The 17,831-nt window shown below is 39.9% G+C and overlaps 1 protein-coding gene across 4 annotated transcripts in view; it reads left to right on the top strand.

Annotated features, from left to right (window-relative positions):
* The window catches only part of LOC115470017 (prominin-1-A-like), a 174,463-nt gene that overhangs the window by 56,069 nt on the left and 100,563 nt on the right, over positions 1–17,831 (top strand). For all 4 annotated transcript variants that reach the window (XM_030202863.1, XM_030202860.1, XM_030202861.1 and 1 more), the window contains exons 3-4: positions 12,421–12,473; positions 17,492–17,697. In XM_030202863.1, the coding sequence (XP_030058723.1) occupies positions 12,421–12,473; positions 17,492–17,697 (259 nt within the window). The remainder of the gene's footprint in view (positions 1–12,420; positions 12,474–17,491; positions 17,698–17,831) is intronic.

Here is a 17,831-nt window from a genome sequence, read left to right as displayed (position 1 = left end):
AGAGAATTAGAAGACGACAGACAGGAAAGCAGAAAAGAAACTGCAACCAATTTGATGGAAAAATACAATGTCCAGACCACAAAAGGTAGAAAAAATCAATGTATTTTGAATGTTTTAAATGGAATATGTTGGCTTTGGGAAATCTACGTAGCAAATGTGTTTGTATCGTGTTGAGGAGAAAGGAAATCCATTTCTATTTTTATTTCTCCAGTGTTGCAGTACATGCTAAGTTTAACTTTTTGGAGTTCCGAGTTCAATTTTTGTCTAAATATTTTTATTTATGTGATCCCCTGTTCTGTATTTGGTGAGGGTCTGTTGGTGTGACAGTAATGGCAGGTGGAGAAATGGAGGGAAGGCAGGGAGGAGAGAGGATCAGGGAGGGAGCCCTAGCATGTCTAACGCCAGTTCTGACCCTTGCTGTATAGCTGGTAGGGATCCTAAGCCTCCCCAGCTGAGGACTTCCTCCAAAGACGGACCGCTTGCCAACTCTAGTAGGGAGCAAGTTTTGAGGGGGAGATTATTATCCCACACCTCTGCCCTGCATTCTAGAAAATGCCTTATTTACACTGGTGACCACAGGGATGGGTATTAAGTGCAGATAACCATATTCCCTATTCTTCCTGTGTTCTTTTCTCCCAACTATTTAGTGCACTAGATTTAGTGCACACATGGAGTGCACACGGGAGGTGGTGGAGATGAAAACGGTAACGGAGTTCAAACATGCGTGGGATATGCATAGAGGAATCCTGTGCAGAAGGAATGGATCCTCAGAAGCTTAGCTGAAATTGGGTGGCGGAGCAGTTGGGGGGAAGAGGGGGTGGTGGTTGGGAGGCGAGGATAGGGGAGGGCAGACTTATACGGTCTGTACCAGAGCTGCTGATGGGAGAGGGGGTGGTGGTTGGGAGGCGAGGATAGGGGAGGGCAGACTTATACGGTCTGTACCAGAGCCAGTGATGGGAGGCGGGACTGGTGGTTGGGAGGCGGGAAATACTGCTGGGCAGACTTATATGGTCTGTGCCCTGAAAAGGACAGGTACAAATTCAAGGTAAGGTATACACATATGAGTTTGTCTTGGGCAGACTGGATGGACCATGCAGGTCTTGTTCTGCCGTCATCTACTATGTTATGTTACTATGTTATGCACATATAATTTAACTAACGCAAGGGACTAGAAATTTAAACCTTTGGGGTATGTTTGGCTAAATTCAAAAGTTAACCACACTGATCCTTTGTCTATGAACGCCTTTGAATTCTGTGGTTCTTAGCAATGCAAATGAAAAAGTAAAAGTAAATAAAACACCCTTATGATGCAGTTTTGATGTAGGCCTGTTTTGTACTGATGCTGTTTGCAGAAGGAGGGTTGGGAGAAACATAGAGTGAAGGGTGGAATTTGATAGACTCAGAGAGGAAACAGATAACCTTGTTAAGTTATTCGAATGTTGGCAAGGGCAGAGAGTTCTTAACTCAAACAATGTTTATCCACGTCTATATTTTTATTTATTGGGATTTATTAAACAACTTTATGAAGAGATTCACCCATCCAATCAGACATTTTTCCTTATAGGGTTTTATTTAATACTCAGTAGCTTCCTCATATCACTTTAGTTACTAAATGAAACTTTCTGTGCCATGTGGTCTTTTCTAACAATAGAACAAAGTAGTTTTTGATGTACAATCATCATGCACAAATCAAAGGTAAATATTGCAGCACAATAAGGTACACATTACCGTACCTCTGTTTAAGCATCCATTACAGGAAGTATGGTTACTGGGTAAGGGTAAGATTTCACAAGCTTACGGAATAGGTAGCTTAAATTGCTATGATATTAAAAATATTCTCTCTCTCTCTCTATCTATATATCTATATCTATATCTATCTATCTATATATATATATAATGTAGTCCGCTTAAGTGCAAGGGTCTGGGACCAAAGAAATACATGCAGTTAACCGTTGTAACCCAAAGAAGCTTGGCATCTGATAAACATATGTACAGTACTGTTTATTATACGTGCAGTATACAGTCTCCGTTAACTGACGTTATACAGTCTCCGTTAACTGACGTTAGGCTTACTTGAAGTAATCAGTCATAGTCCTCTGTACACTTTTGTGTCTGTGAGTTCCATAGACTACGTCTGCCAGATGGTAAAAACTGTCATAGCACTGACATCCAATGGCCTCCAGATAGGCCTGCATGGTGTTGAGACTCTCCAGCACTCTTGCAAAAGTGACAGGAGGTTGTTGAATTTCGTCAGCATGTGCCTTGCTGCTCATTTCATCATCTGTTTCATCATCAGCCATTGCCTGTGTGTAGGCGCATATCTCGACATCAGTGCTGTTGTCAGCTGTTTGTAGATTGTAATCAACAGCTACGTAGTGATGAAACTCCTCTTCAGTAACACCGGCTGGGATGTCAATAGCCTGTTCATCTGACGCGTTTGAAACAGCTGCATCTGTTTCGTCCCTCTCCACATCCTTAACAAAGCTTGCCCGCTTGTAGCAGTTCACAATGGTTTCCTGTTTAACATGATTCCAGGCTTCTTTCTGCATATGTAGGGAATCCAACAGTGATAGATTATGAGCCAGTTCAACAGCACGTTTATCCTTGCCAGTCTGGTCATCCATAACGCTCATCAGACGATGTAGCACAAGAGCCCGATAATGTTGTTTGAAATTGGCTATTATGCCCTGATCCATAGGTTGAATCAGAGAGGTAGTGTTTAGTGTCAGGAAGACCACCTTGAAGTTAGACAGCCTGTCATCATCACTGTGTGCAGCACAATTATCACAAAGCAACTAAATGCTGACATTTTTGTGCACACATTCTAGTGTCTAACTTCTTTAGCTACTGCTTCCAAATTTCCCCAGTCATCCATGAATTTGCCTTAGCCTCGTATAACACAGGAAGTCGCTTAACATTCTTGAAGCAACGGGGCTGTTTGCTCTTTCCAATGACGAGTGATTCCATCTTCTCAGTCCCATCCATATTGCAGCAAAGGAGGATCGTCAGTCGATCCTTCGACGTTTTACTTCCTGTAGTTTCAGCTTGTTTGAATGCAAGTGTTCCATCAGGAATTGCTCGCCAGTACAGACCGTTTTTGTCAGCATTGAAAATGTCACGAGGTGCAAACTCATTCAAGATGGTAGGAAGAACTGAAACAACCCAATTTTCAGCACGAAAGTCATCAAGTTCTTGTTTTTCACCATGCTGTTTCTTGAATTTTATGTTGTTCCTCTCTTCCATCTTTCCAACCATCCAACAGTGGCTTTGAATTCAGTTGGTCCAAGACTTTCAGCTAGTTGATTAACTTTCTCCATAAGTAGTGGACCACTGACAGGAAACTGTCTGCTCCTGACTTGGGAAAACCACCGAAGAAGAGCATTTTCTATATCCTCAGTTTTTGCCGTTCGTTTTCGTTTCCTGTGTGGATTTGTATTGTTTTGCCAGTCTTCCAGAAGCTGATCTTTCTGCTTCAAGATACATAAAATTTGACTGGGATTGACACCATATTCTTTAGCAATAAATGCTTGACTTTGTTTTCAAATTTTTTAAGAACTTCTATTCGTTCAGCCAGTGTTAAAGTCTTATAGTTGCGTGACGATGATGACTCCAGTGTACACTCTAACAACATTCTTTCGCTTATTCTGCCTGTGGCAGTTAACCAACGGGATTTCAAATTTACAGCCCCTTTGTCACGTGCCAATCGGCTTCCATATTCCGTGCATGCACTTATGTGAAGTCTTTCCTGCAGAGGAGCGGTGTTAAACCATGCATATAAGCGAAACTTGCACTTATCAGTGGTGTGCTAAACCGAAGTTTGTCTCCATAGAAATTGATGGCGCCAAAAACGGGACCGAAGTACGGCATGCAGTTAAACAGAGCATGCGCTTATCTGACGTGCACTTAAATGGAGTGCACTGTATATATATATATATTTTTTTTTTTTCCCCCCCCCCCCCCCCCTTCTGTCAGACCAATCCGTAACAAATGGGTTGTGCCCATCTCATAGTAGACAGAGACCAATCGCTGGCAAGCTTTGCCCTATAAAGGGCACCGAGCAGCTCAAGCTCAACATTTTTTCTCTGTCCCCAGGGGATGGTGAGGGGCTGATCATGCAGTTCTACTCTGATGTGACTAGCTCCTGGACCAGTTGGAGAACTGATTTCCAGATGAGCTGTAGGAGTCCAACAAGAGTCCAGGTGTTATCTAGAGGGGAAAAAATTCACAAGGGGAATACTTAGAGAAGTCTGTGTGTGTCTCTCTCTCCTCCACACCCCTCCCAGCTGTTCATCAGTGTTTTCTACTGCAAATTTATTTAACACTAAGGCAAAAAGCAATTAAGGAGAGGGCAGGGAAATGGAGGACCTTCTGGTAAGCAGTGTTAGGGCACTTTGTTTTTCTGTGACTTCTTTAAGTTTGCTGAGTGGTAAATTCACAGTTTATGAACTGCTGCCTTCTTTCCTTTCCTGTGTTTCTCTACTGACTCTATGTACATTGAGCCTTGGGGATTCATTGTCTTGAGTAGGTGTTGTATAGGGAGGTGGTTGACCTTGGAGAGTTCTTAATCAATTGTTTGGAAATCAGAGCTATTTGAAAGACTTTGGTGACTTTCAAGGATCTTGTTGTTGACAAAGAAGTACAGATTCTATCTGACAACACAACAGCAGTGGTGTATAAACAGGCAAGGAGGGATGAAGAATGCTGCAGTGGATTTTCTCAGCATACACTCAATCTGGGAGTATGGGTATTGTCCAAGGCTTTTCGCCTTCTCTTATCAAGGTAGGAGAATCCCATTCTAGATTTGATGGCAATGATCTGGAAGGCCAAAATGCCTCAGTTGTCAGAAGAAACAAGGAGGCCAAATGGTTTTGGACACTGTAGTCCAACCTTGGCCAAGTCAGTGGCTCTGTGTGCTCCCTCCATGGCCAATGATAAGCTAAATCCTTCAAAGGATTTTCTTTCATTTTGGTCTCGTAATTCTTGGAGTGGAAGAGTAGCCTATTGGTCAGTGTAGTGGGATAGGAACCTAAGGAACTGAATTTTATTCCCACTGCAGCACCTTGTAACTCTGGGCAAGTCACTTAACCTTCCATTGCTCCAGATACAAAATAAGTACCAGTATATAAGATGTAAACCGCTTTGATTGTAACCACAGAAAGGCAGTATAGCAAATCCATCCTCCTTCCTTTCCCTTTCCCCTTCCCCTTGTAGCCCCAGATTGGCCTTGAAGGTCTTGGTTCATGGGAAATCAAAGTAGGAAATCCTCTCAGGAGAGGGGGCTCCTTCTGTAGGGTCCAGTTGCAATGGAGGATCCATCTCTATTTTGTCTTAATAGCTTGGCTATTAAGAGGTCATGTTTGAGGTATCGAGGGTATTCAGAGGATGTTATTTCCACCTTATTGCACATGTTTGGTAAGTTTTTGAAGTTTAGTGTTTGATCAGAGCATTTTCTCCCTATTGGGTTTTGGTTGTGCAAAAGATGGCTTTTTTGCTGGCTTTTTTTGCAGGAAGGTCAAAAAGAAGTTTAGCACTTTGTTCTCTGAAAGTCCAGGTTGCAGCTCTCGCTTGTTAAAGAGGCTTTATTCTCTCATCCAGATTCAGTTCATTTTATTAAAGCACTAGCTGATCTGACCTCTAGTTAGTCCAGATTTTCCAGAATAGAATCTAAGTTTTTGAGCTTTTGAAGAAGATGACTCAAGGATCTTACTTTAAAGGCTATCTTTCTTGTAGCCATTTCTTCATTCCAGAAAATGGCAGTATTTCAGACTCTTTCTTATAGGGATCCTTTCCTGTGTTTCACTGAAGTTGGGATTTCCCTGCAGAAGGTGCCTTCTTTTCTTCCAAAAGTGGTGAATCTCTTCATACATGTGGTTAATAAATCCCAACAAATAAATAAAAATATGAATCAGGCGATTTCCCTCCTTTCTTTCAAGAAAAGATTTTAGGGAGGCGTTTTTTAAACTACTTTGGTTTTTGGAGGTTCATAGATCTCTCATGAAGGATTTAGAAGTAACAAATGAGTTTTGTAAATCTGATAGGTTGGTTATTCTTTTTGGAGGAGCTAAGCCACTAATGACTGGTGGCTTAAAGAAAACATTTCTTCTGCTCACATCCTTAAGAGTAAATTACCACCTAAATGACTGAAGGCTCACTCATCCAGAAAGGTTGTAACTTTCTAGGCTGAACTTAATTCTGTCTTGCTGCAGGATATTTGTAGAGTAGTAACATGGTCACCTTTGCATACTTTTGCTAACATTGTTGTTGCAGTCTCTGATGCTGCAGTAATTAAAGCAGGGGTTTTACTTTTCATACCCATAATAAGGTATACTTTGTTACATCCCACTGGTTCTGAACTGGTCTGATGGGAACAATAAGGAAGGAAAACTTTGTTTATACATGAAACTTTTCATTTATCGAGTTCCACGAGACCAGTCCAGACTTCCTCCCTGTATGCTTTTCTTTTTTTAAACAATTGTCGTATTTTTTGTTGTTTATTGATTTTAGACACCTGGGTGGTTCTTTAGAGAAAAAAATAAGGGACATTGTCTTTGTTGTATTGTTATTGGGAAAATGGTTGAACTTGGGCTACATGGTGCCCTTTATAGGGTAGAGCACACAAGCAATTGGTCTCTTGTCTCCATTTTATGGTAGATAGGCACAAACTAGTGGTTCTGGACTAGTCTGATAGAATTCAAGGAAAGAAAATTAAGTATGAAGAAATTTTTTCTTTTTTAAATAGCGTTAGTAATCTGTTCAAATTCAACAGAGCAAAGGAGAGTAGTAAATCACCGGGACCTGATGGTATTCATCCCAGAGTATTAATATTAATAGAACTAAAAAATGAACTTGCGGAGCTACTGTTAGAAATATGCAATCTGTCCCTAAAATCGAGTGTAGTACCGGAAGACTGGAGGGTAGCCAATGTTACTCCGATTTTTAAGAAGGGTTCCAGAGGAGATCCGGGAAATTATAGACCGGTGAGTCTGACGTCGGTGCCGGGCAAGATGGTGGAGGCTATTATTAAGAATAAAATTGCAGAGCATATACAAAAACATGGACTGATAAGACAAAGTCAGCACGGATTTAGTGAAGGGAAGTCTTGCCTCACCAATCTAATGCATTTTTTTGAGGGGGTAAGCAAACATGTGGACAATGGGGAGCCGGTTGATATTGTATATCTGGATTTTCAGAAGGCGTTTGACAAAGTGCCGCACGAAAGACTCCTGAAGAAATTGCAGAGTCATGGAATCGGAGGTAGGGTATTATTATGGATTAAGAACTGGTTGAAAGATAGGAAGCAGAGAGTAGGATTGCGTGGCCAGTATTCTCAGTGGAGGAGGGTAGTTAGTGGGGTCCCGCAGGGGTCTGTGCTGGGTCCGTTGCTTTTTAATGTATTTATAAATGACCTAGAGATGGGAATAACTAGTGAGGTAATTAAATTCGCCGATGACACAAAATTATTCAGGGTCGTCAAGTCGCAGGAGGAATGTGAACGATTACAGGAGGACCTTGCGAGACTGGGAGAATGGGCGTGCAAGTGGCAGATGAAGTTCAATGTTGACAAGTGCAAAGTGATGCATGTGGGTAAGAGGAACCCGAATTATAGCTACGTCTTGCAAGGTTCCGCGTTAGGAGTTACGGATCAAGAAAGGGATCTGGGTGTCGTCGTCGATGATACTCTGAAACCTTCTGCTCAGTGTGCTGCTGCGGCTAGGAAAGCGAATAGAATGTTGGGTGTTATTAGGAAGGGTATGGAGTCCAGGTGTGCGAATGTTATAATGCCGTTGTATCGCTCCATGGTGCGACCGCACCTGGAGTATTGTGTTCAGTACTGGTCTCCGTATCTCAAAAAAGATATAGTAGAATTGGAAAAGGTACAGCGAAGGGCGACGAAAATGATAGTGGGGATGGGACGACTTTCCTATGAAGAGAGGCTGAGAAGGCTAGGGCTTTTCAGCTTGGAGAAGAGACGGCTGAGGGGAGATATGATAGAAGTGTATAAAATAATGAGTGGAATGGATCAGGTGGATGTGAAGCGACTGTTCACGCTATCCAAAAATACTAGGACTAGAGGGCATGAGTTGAAGCTACAGTGTGGTAAATTTAAAACGAATCGGAGAAAATTTTTCTTCACCCAACGTGTAATTAGACTCTGGAATTCGTTGCCGGAGAACGTGGTACGGGCGGTTAGCTTGACGGAGTTTAAAAAGGGGTTAGATAGATTCCTAAAGGACAAGTCCATAGACCGCTATTAAATTGACTTGGAAAAATTCCGCATTTTTAGGTATAACTTGTCTGGAATGTTTTTACGTTTGGGGAGCGTGCCAGGTGCCCTTGACCTGGATTGGCCACTGTCGGTGACAGGATGCTGGGCTAGATGGACCTTTGGTCTTTCCCAGTATGGCACTACTTATGTACTTATGTACTTATGTAGTGTTTTGGTAAATGATCCATGACCAAATGCATAGCAGAATTTATTGAAATTGAAAGCATTGAACTAATCCAACAAAATATTAAAATGGTGTTCATGAGAAAAGCTCTCCTTTCTTTTCTCTCTTTCTTTTGTTTTTTTTTCTACACTTTAGTGCATACTAAAGTTTTTTTTTTTTTTTTTTTTTTACTAAAGTGTGTTAGTTATAATGTGTTAATTAGTGCACATTAACAGCTACCACACAAGTATAGTAACATCCTTCAGAAAATGGAAGAAGGATTCAAGTGAAAATAATAGGAAACAGCATAAGGAATGGCAAGTAAAATACAAAGCACTGATAAGGAAGACAGAGACTAGTTATTAGAAGCAAGTGCCAGTAAAGGAATCATGTGGACCCACTAGACAATGTTCCCTCTAAGCTGTGTGGGAGTCCACCTACATTCCTGCCAGTGGGGGGTGCTGCTTCAATATCACATTTTTAATAGCGATTGACAGACAAACTCTGCAGCAATCCAGGGAACCTGTTTACTCCTAGTGATTGAAAAAACGATATTGAAGCACCACCACTCACTGGCAGGAATGAGGTTGGAGGATTCCCACACATCTTAGCGGGAATATTGTTGCTAGGTTTCCTAGGGGTAAAAGAGGCAGAAGGCCATAGCAGAGAGACTAAATTAATTATTTGCTTTGGTCTTCACTGAGGAAGATGTGGGGGAGATACCCATGCAAGAAATGGTATTTATATTTAAATTTCTTTATTAATTTCATATTAAACAAAGATAAACCTCTTTGAATAGATACATCCATTTCAAACGACACAATCAAAAAGAAATAATCTGTACCGAAATTTTATACTGAAAATGGATTTATAGTCCACAAATACCAGAAATGGTATTTAATAGTGATGAGTCGGCGGAACTGAAACAAATCTCTGTAAACCTGGAAGATGTAATGGGGCAATTTGACAAACTAAAGAGTAGTAAATCGCTTGGATCACATGGGATACATCCTAGAGTGCTGATTAGAACTAAAAAATTAACTTGCAGAGCTATTAGTAATATGTAATTTATCTTTAAAATCAAGGCTTGTACCAGAAAGTTGTAGGGTGACCAATGTAACACCAGTTTTTAAAAAGGGTTCAAGAGGTGACCTGGGAAATGTATAAACTGTTGAGCCTAATGTTGGTGCAGGGCAAAATGTTAGTCTATTACAAAGAATAAAATTACTGAGCATATACATAGTGTCATGGGGGTAATGAAGAGCTTGGCAATGGGGTTCTTGTTCCCTTTGGATAACCAGTTAAATTCTTTTCAGCGTTCAGTCCACTTGAGCTTTCACTCCAGTCCACATTTTGGATTTTGCTTTCAGAGCATTATGTTTGAGTATTTGGGAAAATCCACTGCTTATTCCTGGGATAATCAGCAAAAAGTCTATTTTACACTTTTGAGATCTTGCTAGGTATTTTTTTTTGTTTTTTTTAATCATTTATTTATAATTTTTCATTTTACAAGGGTCACTTGCAAACAGTAATACAGAGATGACTGCACATTAACACAAGATAAGAAGAAAACAATCCCAACTAGATATATGGATTATATACAATCTTTCTCTTTCTTAGACCACAAAGTGAAGAAAAATAGGGAGAGTGAGATAAGTCAAGGAGATCAATTAAACAGTAAACAGAAAAAAGAAAACATGGTATTAACCTGATTATCCCCAGGTATTACTCATCTAATTCATTATTCCTCATTGATCATCTGGTTGGCTTCTTTAAGACCAAATATGGTGTATAGTCAATTCATTTCATTGAGAACATACTTATTGTCCAGATTTTAGTTAGAAATAATACATCTGATTACATTCTCTCTCTTTTAAAAACCAGAAATTATTTAACAATACACATACTTAAGTCTCTAATTCAAATCCCACTGATTAAAGCAATCCCAGTTTTCACAGGCTTCACTCCTTTCGAAGTAATAATTAAGGAAATATTTCTGAGGAAAACTTTAGGAGTCATACATGGAACTCTGGGAAAAACAATAATCTCGACATTAATCATCCACAATAACATCCACCTTGTCATTCAAAGTTTCTGGTCCATTATCATTTTCAGGATCATAACCACTTCTAGCTTGGGTAGAACTTCATTTATTATATCAATTTTTCACTCTCAAAGGGTTCAGTCAAATTGTCCATGTAACTCTCCAATAAGATTATATCTGAAACAAAGTTATTTACTACCGCCGTCAGGTCCCGAAGCGCCTTCCAGATGACATTCAATGTAACCTCCACGGAAGCCAAAAACTCCAAGGTGATTTCTCTTCAGGTGTTTAGGAGTGGTTCCGCCGATTCGGGTTCTGCAGTAAACGTCCTCCGTTTCAGCATATGCCTCCAACTCACTCCTCCACTCCGTTGGACATGGTGGTTGAATAATTCTGGAGCGATGAAGTTGTTTTTCCAGGTCCAAGAGCATCGACGCTCCTTCGCTGGCGCTAATCAAAGGACTCATCAACCCTTTCATCTGTGGGCAGTTCGATGCGCAGCGGTCCCGCACTTGCTGCTCAGGGGCAAAACACTGGCCATCAGCTGCTGACCGCCGGTTGTTCCCTTCCTCTCAGTTAAGGAAAGTGCAATTGCAGACAGGGAATTTACATAAAGAACACAAAACTTCAGAGGGCAGCTGGGCATACGAACTTCAGGTCACCATCTTACCACTCTCCCAGTTTGGGACACTCTTTGTCTGGTTTCTCTTCAGAGGCCTGTCTGATATGGGTAACCCTTCAGCATAGCCCTCTGAGTCACTGAAACACCGAAGGCCGTTCACCACTACAAGGTGGTGCCCCTTCGGAGGAGCCTTGCTAGGTATTTGTGAGCTGGGTTGGCCACTTTTGGAAACAGGATCCTGGACTTGATGAACTTTGTCTCAGTATGGTGGTGTTTGTTTACTTAGGGGCCCTTTTACTAAGCCGTGTAGGCATCTCTGCGCACCCAACGTGTGCCAAAATGGAGTTACCACCTGGCTACTGTGTGGCTTTTGTGGTAATTTCATTTTTGGCACGTGTCCGATATGCACGGCCAAAAATAATTTTTGTTTTCGGAGGCGCATATTGGACACGCACCAAGTGGCATTTGATGTACATAGGTCATTACTGCCTGGTTACCGCGTGAGACTTTCCCGCTAGGTCAATGTTTGGCGTTAAGGTCACAGACTCAAAATGGATGTGCGGCAATTTTGATTTTGCCCCAGGTCCATTTTCGGCAAAAATTTTAAAAAGGCACATGTCGGCATTTGTTGCAATCCTGACAGCATGTTTTTCAGTTGTGCTGAAAAATGATTCTGTGCACACTCAAAACCTGCGCCTACACTACTGCAAACCATTTTCAGCGCACCTTAGTAAAAGGACCCCTTATGTATTTAACGTTTTGCATTTATTTTAATAGTTAGCTCGTGCTAATTCTGTATTAAAGGCATTTTGTGTCATGGGGGCAGTAGCTAGATGAGGCATGGGTGGAGAATGGGTGTGCAGAGTAATACTGCAGTTAGCACACAGCATGTACTGTGCACTAACTTGTATAGGTTTTGAGGTATGAGATCACTTCTAAAAGTAGAAAAAAAGGTTTAAAAAACCAAGAGGATAAAGCAGCAGATGTAATACTAGGCCAGTAGCACCGATGTGTTTAGTAGGCCTGGGAAGTACATTCATTTTGAAACAATGAAAAGCCATATAATTCCAAAACACCCAACATAAAATGAATGTTGTTTTTCTAATAGTGCATACTGTTTCTGAAATGAAATGAAATGAATCTGAAACAACCCTATAAGTAAATGAATGAAAACCAGGTCCATGCACACTCTTGAGATATTCATATTGAATGTGCTTTGTTGTTAGCTCATATATAGCACAGATCAACCTACAAGTCATTCAGTTATGTTAAAATGATTTACAAAACATTATGCAACATAAAAATGGTTTTGTTTTTTTTCTTAGAGTTCTTAACGCCGCTTCTAAAGCAAAAAGGTGGTGATGTCAATGTGCAACAGGTAAGTTCAGTCATTTTATTGGTAACAGATCCAGATGTATTGAAGACCTATCTGCTTTGTGTCTATGGGGGTAATGCTTAATACATATATCCCCGGATTCTATATATGGCGCCCACAATTGGACGCTGATCTTGGGTGTAGATCTAAGATGTGTGCCCAAATAAATTGGCTAACGAGCCAATTAGTGTCAATAATTGATTGCTAATTGGCACTAATTGTTACCAGTTTGGATTTGCATGCACATCATGCTATGCGCTATTCTATAATAATGTGTTCCCAACTCCCATAGCGCGCAACCCAAATGGGGGCATGGCCATGGGCGGATCATGGGCATTCCTAAAATTTAGATGCGGTATTATAGAATACCGGAGTTGTGAACCCAAATTAGGCCCTGGGAATTACACCTTTGCCCAAATTTGGGCACTAAAATCTACATTCAATGCTATTCTGTAATTTATTTCGGTGCCGATTTTTGAGCACCATATACTGAATGTAGCCCATAGTGACATTTAAATATTAATAATGCCTTTTTTGGCTCAATTTTTATTTTATTCCAAATTTATTTACTTGCAAAATTTTCTATACCACTCTAACTGAGAAGCAGAGTGGTGTACAGACTATAAAAGAAAATATGAAAGGAACTCCATTAATGTATAGGAAAGCAAAACAATCATACCAACAGACAGGTAAAACTAAGGGAAAGAAGGCAAGGGAAAGAAAGGAAGAGAGGGCAACCAAACATATTAGAATCAAACACCATAAAAACAGGTCCGGGTCAAAAAGGTCGAACTGGTGGTTTCAATCCACCCATCCAACAGATTTATAGTGGCTTTCCAGGTTTTTAAGCTAGTTCAAAGTTGGAGATGGTAATCCATTGGTAATCTGTTCAGGTATTTGAAATTCCACCTAGTAATTTGTGACAGAAGACATTAGGCAATTTTCAGAACAATCTAGCTGGCTTATTACATTACATTACATTACATTATCATCTTATATCCCACAAAGGCCATCAAGTTCAATGTGGGTAGCAACAACTAAACAAGCGTACTCCAAAGATTTACAATACAATAAATTTCCCGATCGAAACAGTGGAAAAACATATCATTAACCAGAACCTATGAAATATATTTAGTATACAAAAACATGTTTAATAGTCTTCTGAATTGATAATAATTATCTATTTAAGAGAAAGAGGAAGTGAATTCCAACATAATGCTGCCTGATATGAAAGTGAAGCTTGAAATAGTCTCATAGCTTTACTTTTTCAGACCGAAGGAAAGCTAGTAGATCTAAAAATACTCCCACTTAATAAAGAAAAAAATGTTTAATCGGGTAAGCAGGAATCTGATCATGAAATGCCACAAAGGTTAAAACAGCCACCTTAAATTATAATCTAGCCTCTAAAGGTAACCAATGTAAATGTGATAGAAGGAGAGTGATATGTTCATATTTGTCGGCTGCAAAAATTATTCTTGCTGCAGCATTGCAATTTGATCTTCAATGCCTTGGAACAACTGATGTATATGGAGTTACAATAATCTAATTGCGAGAGTACTAGGGCCTGAAGTAGCAGTCTGAATACTTCTAAAGTAAAAAGCTTACGGATAACTCTTGGCTTTTAAAGCAGCAGAAAAGAACTTCTTACTATTTTGTGAACGTGATCACTTAAAGAGAATTGAGTTGTCAACTTCAATTCCCAGAATTCCAGAAATATCCCCTAATTTAAACTTCAGATTATTGATCTTAATAATTGGATTGTTGCTCAAGGCAGTGAATAGGCCCACCCAGAAAAGTCTATTTTTTTTCTTTATTTAACTTCAATGTATATGACAGAACACATGAGTCAATCAAACCTAAACATCTAGAAAGGATAGATTCATGATTCACATTTCCCGCATTGAATGGTAATATTGTCCGCGTAAATGTAAGATTCTATTTTAAAATTCTCCAAACATTGCACTAGGGGTTGCATCAAGATATTAAACAGTGTTAGACATAAAGGGGAGCCCTGCAACACCCTGCAAGCTACCCTCCAAGAATCGGACGCACCTCCATGCATCTTTACCCTATAGGATCTATTTAGAAAATTATGGATCCAAGCAAGAACAGGGTCATGAGTACCAAAGCAATCCAGGAGACAGAATCTCGTGATCCCCCAAATCAAAAGCACTAGATCAAATTGGACTATAAAGGGAGTCTAACCTTGGCTCAGCATCTTCTGACCTGAGATAATTAAAGGGCTAATCATAGTCTCTGTACTGAAACCCCTACGAGAGCCTGATTGGAACCTGTACAATATTTGGAACCTTTCCAACTAAGAAACCAATTGTTCAGTAACCCAACCTTCCATCATCACTTTAATAAGCATTAGGATAGATGCTAGTGGTCTGTGATTAGTTAACTCTTGAATATTACCTTTTAAATTATGTTTAGTCCTGCTAAACATAAGAGCATTTACCAAGTTTAGAAAAATACATTGTTTATAATAAAAAACATAACAACTAAGTAATCTTCGGGCAGGGCTATTCACACCAATACAAAGGACAGAAAAAAAGGCTGTGGTGAAATTTCAAAATGAAACAAGAGCATGGCTGTTGAGGAGAAAAGGAAATTAACAAACTTGTTAACATGCATATGTCAGAACTAACAGAACACAGGAATTTTCCCTTTTTGTGGTTGGGACAACAGAGCAAACTATTTGCATAGATAACGTTTTCAAATATATATGTAGTTTCCCTTGCTTTCACTTCAGTAAATTTTCCAAGAACAGCTACTTTGATATATATTTTTTTAAAAACAGTTAAAAATAGGTGTGCAGATGGCTTGTATATCTTGCCAAAGGTGGCTTTCTGAAACTTGCTCCCAAATAACTCTACAGGAAATATTAGAGTCATTAAGGAGACTTGGAATTAGGAGGCAGCAACTATGTGGGTATGAAATGTTCATAGAAAACAGGGGTGTGGCACTGCAAAAACCCCTCCCGACCCTCTTTCCCTACGCAATATCTGTGCTGTTAGTGCAGTGTTTAACAGTGACTCTCACCTTAGGTCAGCTGGCATCATTTTATTGGACAGCAGAATTTCAATATGGCATCCGCCTTGGTTTGTCTAGTGCCATTGTCCAGTACTGCACCAGCAAGGTAGGAATGTCCAGGCCCCCTTAATGACAGCAAGTATGGGGTAATACACTAGGAGGATTCTTGGGGGGTTAGAAGAAGGTCCTGGTGCTATAGACGAGGCTTATTTTAAAATGAAAATGAACAAAACTTTGTTCCATTTTCTCTTTTTTTAAACAAAATGAAACAGGACATTTCACCGAAATGTTCTGTTTCATTTCCAGTGAAAGCACATCCCTGAGAAATCAGTTAAAGGAAATGTTCTAAGCATTAGTTGAGTTTCAGCATGGGCATTGATGATGGAGCACGATTCAAGATCTCAGCGTAGGGATGCTGATATTGTAATGTCATACAGTATATATAAATACACAGATGCTGGATTGTGCTGGAAAATGTCATATCCTGTGTAGCAAAATATATTTGTAACTCTTTGGTACCTGATTACTGCTAAATGTCACTTGCTTGTTGCTTGCTTTTGACTAACATTTATCAATCAACAGTGTTTTTCTAATAGTTCTTCAAAGTGCGTAGAAAAATGCATACACTTACATTGCACGCAAGGTGATCGACATTAAGGGCCGCATTCAATAAATGGTCCCCAGAGTTAGACGCCTTTATGATCCGTTTTAAAATAATAAACTGTAAAGGGCGATTGCGCAGTATACCCTTTACAGAGTACCAGCTTGGTGTGTCCTGCACCTAACTTGGGTGTGAGCACTTACACTTCCCAAAAGCTGGTATAAATGCTTTTCCCCAACTGATCAATCAATTTGAGAGGACCTTACAGTATTGGTGTGGGGACTTACTTCAATTCCAAATCAATATTGTCCCAAACACTCGCAAACTTTTCAATATGCACAGTCTATGTTCACACAATCTTCATTTCTTCAAATTTACTTAGTATTTTTAGCGGGGATCATCAGAGTAACTAACAGCATATCCCATTTGGGAACAGCGTCCCATATAATTATGGCACTGTACACATCTTCATTGATATACCAGACTTTTTTAAATATAATTTTTATATAATATTTAAAAAAGTCGGGTAGATCAATGAAGATGTGTACAGCGCCATAATTATATGGGATGCTGTTCCCAAATGGGATATGCTGTTAGTTACTCTGATGATCCCTGCTAAAAATACTAAGTAAATTTGAAGAAATGAAGATTGTGTGAATATAGACTGTGCATATTGAAAAGTTTCCCCAACTGATGGCAGTTAAGTGCACAAATGCAGGTATTCTATAATATCATGTCTAAATTCTGGGAATGCCCCTGACCAACCCGTGCCCCTCTCATGGCCATACCCCCTTTTGAGTTGTGCACTATGAAATTTAGGCATGCATGTTACAGAATAGGGCACATCCACACAAAACTCCTAATTACTGCCAATTAAGTGCTTGTTAATGCCTAATTAATTACCCCAATATAAATACAGCTCTGGTCTATTCAAAATAAGTAATCAACTTTAGAAAACAATAGTAGACTCGTAAAACTCTCATGTACAACTGAAGGTGTCAGGGGAAAGTCTCATACTGTCACTGGGACATAATCTTTCATGTAATCTGCACCCGCTATGTGGGTGAAGCCCTTTTAGTGATTTTTATAATCATTGACAAAACCCCCTCCTTCCGAATGTATTACTCCTTGGTGCATAAATCCTCAAATGTGTCAATGTCTATTTTTTATCAATTCTTCCAATTTTTGTACTTAAATCACACTATAGATGACAGGCAGAAAGCGGTCACTTATCTTTGAGATCTGTCAACTCGCTGGACGGAGGGGGTTTTGTCAATGATTATAAAAGTCACTAAAAGTGCAGATTACACGAAAGATTATGTCCCTGTGACAGTATGAGACTTTCCCCTGACACCAATATAACTTGCAGTGTTGTGTGTTCTAGATACTTCTGTATGAAGTGGGCTTCCTCGTGTGTGTTGCCATTGGTATCCTCTTCATAATCTTCATGCCATTAGTAGGAGCCTTCTTCTGCTGCTGTCGCTGCTGTGACAACTGTGGAGGGAAGATGTTACAGAAACAAAAGAAGCGAACCAAGTGCAAGAGGCACGCTCTCTATGGCTTCCTGTTTCTCATCACTATCATTATCCTGTAAGTGGAGCATGTGGTCCCATACCTGTACTATTACAGTAAGATTATTAGTTTGTGTTCCGGATCAGTTTTACCTGTTTTGTAGCCTTATATGAATGCCGGTTTTGATGCTCCCTTTTGGGATAGCCAGTAGA

The sequence above is a fragment of the Microcaecilia unicolor genome, chromosome 5 (assembly GCF_901765095.1).
Source record: "Microcaecilia unicolor chromosome 5, aMicUni1.1, whole genome shotgun sequence".
NCBI lineage: Eukaryota > Metazoa > Chordata > Amphibia > Gymnophiona > Siphonopidae > Microcaecilia > Microcaecilia unicolor.
Note: the sequence above shows the minus strand (reverse complement) of the source record. Positions and strands in the feature narration are given on the sequence as shown.